This window comes from Diachasma alloeum, unplaced genomic scaffold, assembly GCF_001412515.2.
Source record: "Diachasma alloeum isolate Michigan unplaced genomic scaffold, Dall2.0 Dall_scaffold_00592, whole genome shotgun sequence".
Lineage (NCBI taxonomy): Eukaryota > Metazoa > Arthropoda > Insecta > Hymenoptera > Braconidae > Diachasma > Diachasma alloeum.
This window is the reverse complement of record NW_021680724.1, coordinates 102,365-109,821: the sequence shown is the minus strand read 5'-3', so window position 1 is coordinate 109,821 and position 7,457 is coordinate 102,365. Positions and strand designations below refer to the sequence as shown.

Genomic DNA, 7,457 nt, shown 5'->3' with positions numbered 1-7,457 from the left:
CCCCCCCCCTTCCCCTTCCCCCACCACCACAAGGGAAGGTATATAAGGACTGCCCCCACACATCGGAGCTCAGAATCGGAGCTCATAGCCCTGAAGATGCAGACTGCAATGTTTGCGAAACGTCGGCGCAATGCTGAAACTCAACGCGGCATTCATCCGGAAGCCAACCAAGTCAAGTTTGATGTTCATCACCATTATCAACCAGGGCAATGTCTCCGTGTTATGAGGGTGTAGGCTGTTGTATTTGAAAGGTTAAAGCAGCTACGTTGATTGTATGAACAGTTTCATCGATCGAATTAGACTGTTGCGGTATCTGCATCGATAGCGCTGGATTGGTAGGATGAGTCAACTGAGCGTGAGTAGCATTCACCGTGATATTACCCTGTTGTATTGATTCTGGCTGAAGTGTTAGATCAGTTGGAGTGGGCGCAATCCCACTTACTGCACTCGGCTGATCAGTTCCTACACTATCACCCTGGTGTAATTGGCCATGCTACACAGAACTAGTGGAAGTGTTCACGGTTGCATTGAATGCACCAGGCTGCTCCTGGATAAATGCTGGTGGAGCTGGTTGGATTCACAGAGGTGAACATTGGGAATGTTGATTCAAATCTTGGTGCTGCGATTTAACGGGTTGAGGCGTTTTCAAAATGGAAAATACGGAGCTGCTTGGGGTTGCTCCGTTTTTGCCGGATCAGTCCTGTGAGAAGAATGACGATCTATTGAAGTAGTATTCCAGTTTACAATTTGATAATGTAATATCAGTGAATTGTTAATGGCAAACGACCAATTACACAGAATATATATATGGGGTATTCCAAGTGAAATAAATGAGGGCAAAACCCTTGCCTAATTCTACATACGCGATATTTTTTTCTCGAAATATATTCATCTCAAAATGACCACTGATTTTTTCGAAGATTTTTTGGTATATGATCTCAGCAGTTATGATTTTTTTTCCTTATTTTGTTTGAAATGACATAACTCACTCAAAAATGAAGCGATTGGAATGTTTTTTTAAACATTTATTTTTAATGGAGTTTTTCATTCCATCACAGGAATTTTTTTTTGTGCCTCATTACATGGAAAATTTTGAAAAAAACCTACGAAAATTGATGGTGTTTCAAGTTCGACCCGATTTAAAATTCCCAAAAAATTAATTACATTTGAAATGATAAAAAACGAGGAAATCCCAAAGGGGAAAATTGGCCTCCAATTATATGTTATAGTTTCGGTCATTTTCCGTATGGAAGGTGATTTGTCAGGTTTTCAGGTCGCTAAATAATTACATGAATGGAAAATAAAATGTTTGTCTATGTTCAGTATGAGAAAAAGACTATTTTATTTTTCTAATTAAACGAGTTCAAATATTACACTGAATTGCCGCTTCACGGACCTATTGGGGACGCTTAATAACAAGACGCCCTCTATGAATGACTGCTTTAAGGGTGCACATCTACGATACACACGCAAATGGGGGCTTGTGTGAGCGCGTGTGTGTATACCTCTTTGACGGCCATATTGGCAAAAAACAGCGCCCTCAACGATATTTCCTGTTCCCAATAGACAAATAACAGGAAATGATTTGATTTTATCAATTCGTGAAAATAATTTCACATTCAAAATTCCCAACTCCTTTGGAATGATACAGGGTTACTTATGGGTTCTAGGTAGTGGCCTAGCACTCAAGAAACGACTTCTCAAATCATCGATAGCTTGTTCATATTCCTCTTTAGGGATATTTTCAGCTTTGAGATGAGTAAAATGTCTTGAAGCCCATTCATAAAGTTCATATGGTCTTGTGATTTGACGAGAAGAAGGGGTGGCCCCCATGACCGCCACTTTGTTAGTGACATATCCATAGAAGCGCCAAAATTCAAATATACTCATGGTCCATACAGCTCCGTCAAGCCAGGTAGCCAAGGTGCTCGAATCGACTCGGTCAATAGCTCGAAATTACATGCTTTTTATAAGCTTTTTTTCTGAGCAAACCAAAAAATTTCTGCTCAAATATTTTGGGCGTAAAATCGATTTTTCGGATTTGGGCGTTAAGGTGGGCGCTCAAGTCATCAGAATTGGCTCGAAAACCTCGCTGAGATATCTTTTGATTTATAAGCTAATTTCCTGTGTTGAGAAAACTATGAAAATCCCCATTGTTCCGGGAAATCCTATATGGGCTGGAAAATGGGCACATCCAAGGTCATTACATAGGCCTGCTGTCTGGCCCAGAATTATCAGCTATTATAGTTATAGTTATAATTATAGTTTATTGCTTTTTGAGAGAATACAATGCCCTCTTGTAGTAAGGGGTAACGCTTATCCATAATTTACAAAAATATATATAAAAAAAGAACGTTAATGAGAAAAACAAATCAAAATGAATCAGCCAAGTACATGGAATGTGCCAAAATTCAAGAATAGATTATGTTCACAGTTGCTTTATCCGAAATAAACCATTGTCCAGAGTAGTGAATAGCCATAGGAATTGATGACTTTCAAATGACGTACCCAATCGACCTGAATGCACATTCTATTGGCAGAGCTACAACAAATTAAGTCAGAGATTATATAGGCAAAACTTTAAGCAAAGCTAATACAATGTATTCTAGATGTTTTTTTTTTTTTCAATTAGAAGAATTGGTAGGACTATGGGAGGGATTGGTGTAAATTAGTCGGCAAGGAGGGGATTCAACAGCGATGCTCTGAGGTCCAGTGCTTTAATGACGAAAATAGCAAGGTTGCGGAGGTGGCCCAGGGAATTTACTGATAGGAGGGAGATGAGGTGGATTTGTTTTGGACGGTTGGCTAGGATATCTCCCAAATATTTTCCCCTGATGTCCTGGTACGTTGGGCATTCTAGCAGAAGGAGGTTCACCGTCTCCGTTAAATGTGATGAGCAGGCCGGGCATGGCGTACAGGGAGAGAGTTTGTATGTGCTCCTCTGCACACATATTCTGCTGACATAAATATTGGCTAGTCTTAGTTGGATGACGATCCTGGTGAAAGTGATGTTGGAGCGCAGTTTCAGGTATTCTGCAGTATTATCTGAGTAAGATCTAATTAGGTCGACTTGTGAGCTGGATGACATCAGGAAATCAAGGTAGTCCTTTTGCTTCATTCGTAGTTGAAGAGCGTTGATGAAGTCGGGCCTCTTTGCACACCAGTAAGCTGGATCTAAGTTGTCTAACATGTGGTCCATGTCAATTTCGGCGAGGATCTCCTTTACATTTGCTACCCAGTTGAATTTTTTTGATACAAGCTGGGGACTTAGAGAGCCGAATAAGTTCTACTAGGCAAATGAAGGGCCAGCTGTTTTGCCTCATTTGACAGATCCTCACGATCCAATCCCACACCATCGTCAGAGCCTTAACAGCTAAGTGGGGGATACCCAATTCCAGACGTATCAGATAACCCGCCGTGTTCCTTGGTAACAAGAAAATCTGCTTGAAGAAGTCAGTTTGCACTGACTCAACAGTGTCAAGCCCTCCGGGACCCCAAACTTGTATGCCATACATCAAAGTAGATGAGACCAGGCTGTCAAACAGCCTGAATCTAGACATCCTCTGCTTTGGTCCTCCGCAAGATTGAGTTGGTCACTCCCATTGCTACTTTGGCCTTCCGTATGGAATTTTGAGAGGCTAGCTTACCTTGCATAGCACTGTCCATTTCAATCCCAAGATATCTGTAGCTGTTCACTGTATTCACAGGCTGCCCTTTGTAGTGAAAAGCTCCCCTGTCCCTGTTCCAAATCCTACCACTGGCTCTGCAAACCATCACCTCCGTTTTATCCGTGTGCACCACAAGTCCCTTTCTATCAAAGTATTCCGGCATCAGTCGCAGGACACGGCGAGTTTCCGCTAGCGATCTTGCAAAGATCACTGTGTCATCGGCGTAAAGAAGGGCAGTCGAGTTCGTGCTTCCGATATCTAGCCCCGTGATGCCTTTGCTTTTAAGAAAGTCGTTCAGGTCCGAGATATATGCAATGAAAAGCAACGAGCTCAATTTATACCCCTGGAGGACACCTTCCGTTACCTCAAAATTTTTGGTAAACCCGGAGTTGGTTCTGACTTTGAGGCATTTTCGTAAATGTTCCGCAGAAGTCTGAGAATTTTGCTGCTGACAACCATATGAAATAGTTCCTTCCACAGCAGATGATGAGCGATGGACTCAAAAGCTCGGCGAAAATCGATGAAAATGCAGTACACGGCATTTCCCTGAAGCCTAATTTCTATCTATATCGCTGCATGGAGGGTAAAAGTTTGGTCTAGACATCCCCTACCACTTCTAAACCCTGCTTGTTCCTCTGGGAGAAGTCTGCATGATTCCATCCAAGTCTCTAAACGTTTCTGAACGATCCCTGTCAAAAGTTCGAGCGAGTTGTTAATGAGGGCAATACCTCGGTAATTCCCGGGGTCATCTGCGTTGCGTTTCTTGAACAGCATGGAGATAGCTGCTCCCGACCACTCTTCAGGTACCACACCAGTATTCCAAGCCTGATTTAAGATTGACGTGAGAAAAACGATATGAGACTCTGTGAGATTTTTGAGGAATTCATTCGTTATTCCATAAGGACCTGGTGCCTTGCCAGGTTTACTGTACTTAATAGCTAGTTTCACTTCTGCCAGTTCAATGTTTTGATCCAGATCCGTGTGCGTGACGTCTGTGAATAGCGTAGTGTCCAAGGTGCGGGGAGGATACACTTTGTTGTAGAAATGTTCCCAGGACTCTTTGCCAATGCGATTAATGATCGAAGAGGATATCCGGACTGATCTAACTGTGCTCCAAAACTGCAGAGTTTTTAACGTTCGCAATTTTATCTCTTATTGCCCTGGTGTGTATCTTTATTTTGTTTCTGCGACAATTTCTGTACTCCAATATGTTCAGATGAAACTGGGCAATCAAATCAGCATCCATGTAGCTCGATCGTCTCAGTAATCGTTGTGATTTGTTCATTGTAGCCTTCTTAACTCTGTATTCGCTGTCTTCCCAAGGCTTGCGTCTGGGCTGAATGCCTGGCAGGGCGGCTGTGTTTCGTGCAGATGTCATTCCAGCATGGGCTGCAGCCTCGATAATGCAAGTGTTCAGTAGTTCTGAATTTCCGGATGAATCCACTATTTCTGATTTTAAACGATTAGCGTTATTTATCAAGAATTGTATGTATTCTTCTCGAGATTCATGATTCCATCTAAGGTTTTTTATAATTGTACCTGGTTGGTTATTCCATGTAGGCCGTCCGGAGTAACCCCTGAACTTGACCGATGCGGACACTGGAAAGTGGTCAGAGTTGAAGGAAAAATCGTTGATAGTCATGGAGTGCACTATGCGTATCGCCTGTTGATTACCCCAAACTAGGTCAACCGTACTCAAGCCCTGTGCTCCGCAGAATGTGAAATTCCCCTCTTCGTCTCCAGGTGATCGTCCATTCATGAGGACAAACCCATTGTCCAGTATGAACTCCAGCAACATTTTCCTCTTGATTTTGTGGGAAGGCGTTCCCTGGTCCCTCGAAATTCTATAGCTAGAGAGCATAGAAGCCCTGATCAATTCCTGGTCCACAAATTTATCCAGATCCGCAATTCTGCAGTTGAAATCGCCACCTAGAAATACCGCATCATATTGAAAATTGACTTGACAGAAGGATAGAACAAGCTGGAGAGCATCCAGGACCGATAAAATGTCTGACAGAGGAGAAAGGTAAATTGAGCCGATGATGGCATGATTGTCACCCAACTTGATTCGACTGAATATCCAGTTTAGAGATGAAAATATTACAGTTGACTCCAAATTTTTCCGTATCATTACCACCATTCCCCCACCACCTCTTCCCCTGGTTGTAGCAGTGTCCCTCGAAGCAGGCACCCAGAAGCACCGATAGTCATTTTTCCAGGGTAAAAAATCGTCAGGAATAAATCGTAACCAGGTCTCACTTATGCCCATGAAAAAAGGTTGGAATTTTAGTGATAGATTAGGTAGGTTAGGGAGTCCGTGACAGTTCCAGAACAGAAAATGGGAACTGTCACAAGCTCCGTCTCCTAGTTTTTTCTTTGAGAGTCTAGATCAGGAGAAGCAGAAGAGTTTTGTAGTCGAGAGCTCAAGGCTTTCTCCACCAATACATTCTTCTTGCGATCCCAGTAAATATAATAGTTGTTCAAATAAATGTTGTTCTTATAAATTTTGACCACAGAGCCCTTGGCAATCTCCTCTCTGGCTTTCTGCCTAATAAGGAAGGCCCCATATTTCTCTTTTTCTGTCAGATCGTTATTGATATATATGTTTCGTCCCTGCAACTTCTCTCTTTTTAGCTTCATTACTGTAGATTTATCTTGACTTGAGCTGAATTTGACTAATAATTGATTTTGTTTTCCTACCTTGTGAATGGTAAAACATGTAGGCTGAAGTTTAAATGTGGTGGCAAGGAAGTGGTTCGCCTTCTCGATCACGTCTGGTGATGCAGTTTCAAAGCCGCTGATGATGACATTGTTCCTACGGATGAAGCTGATTTGTGAATCCAGTGTAGCAGATATTCGATTGATCTCCTCACGAAGTCTAGGGTCCTCAGCATGATTAGGCAGAGGCTTCTCCAATTCGGAGACTCTGTTGAGTATCTGAGCGATGACAGGATGCTCCTCTAGGCTAGCAACATTAGAGTCAGCATTTCCCAATTTTTTTATTTTTTTTTCAATTTTGTCGTGTTTGCCAGCCAGAAAATTGACTTTCGTATTTATTCTTCCAATTTTCTCGTTGACCTCTTTGAGACCATCAGTCACTACCTTATTTAGGCGCTCCTCTCGTTCAGCATCATTTTTTCTCGACAAAATCAACTGCTCTGCCAGCCAAGTGAATGATTGAGCCAGGGTTTGAGTAGTAAAGTCTGGAATTTTCACTGATGCAAGTGGGGATGGAGGACTCGGAGCACTTGAGAGAATTGAGTTCTGGCTGTACGATCTAGGAGACAATTTAGTTGGGGTATGGGAGTCAGAGTCAGATTCAGGGCTAGATAGATTGAGAGTAGATTTTGCTCGTTTTGTTTCTTCAGGGCTACCTGTTTCCTCACCCAACTTAGATTGCCTGGGGCTTCGTTGTCTTTTTTTCCCCGAAAGACTGTTCACCTCAGTTTTCACTGGCAGGGTAAAATCACTCAAAAGACGATGCAAGATTTCAGGTCTGACACTTGTCACACGTTTGGACATACTTTTGGAACGCCCGAAGTGAAATGACCTGACATAACCCCCTAACCTCACTTATGTAATGGGAACAACTTAGAGTAAAGTACTAGGAATAAGTTCAGTTTTTATTTATGTACAAACTGACTGAATATTTATGTATGATTTTTGGTTGTCATAACCAGATTAAAGCAACTTCCAAACTCGCAAAAGTGAAAATAATCTGGAGATGCAGAAAAACACGTGTTGTTCCAGTCGAATCGCGCATGCGCCCCCGAATTATCAGCTATTTAT

At 42.2% G+C, this 7,457-nt stretch overlaps 1 protein-coding gene across 1 annotated transcript; it reads right to left on the bottom strand.

Moving 5' to 3' along the window:
• Positions 1-4,232: 4,232 nt before the first annotated feature.
• LOC107043507 lies at positions 4,233-7,190 on the bottom strand. Its single transcript, XM_015265042.1, has 4 exons — positions 6,386-7,190; positions 5,208-5,597; positions 4,776-5,117; positions 4,233-4,660 (listed from the first exon to the last, which is right to left on the bottom strand). Exons 1-4 carry the CDS (start codon positions 7,188-7,190, stop codon positions 4,233-4,235), a joined length of 1,965 nt encoding a protein of 654 aa, XP_015120528.1.
• Positions 7,191-7,457: the final 267 nt, after the last annotated feature.

Bases quoted from the DNA above. Each gene is read 5' to 3' on its own strand.
- LOC107043507 (XM_015265042.1), bottom strand. From the start codon at position 7,190: ATGTCCAAACGTGTGACAAGTGTCAGACCTGAAATCTTGCATCGTCTT. The intron at 5,598-6,385 runs GTTTTACCATTC...CGGTATTTCTAG, and splicing joins ATTTAAACTTCAGCCTACAT to GTGGCGATTTCAACTGCAGA. The intron at 4,661-4,775 runs GTTAGATCAGTC...CGCTATTCACAG, and splicing joins CTCTGCAGTTTTGGAGCACA to ACGTCACGCACACGGATCTG.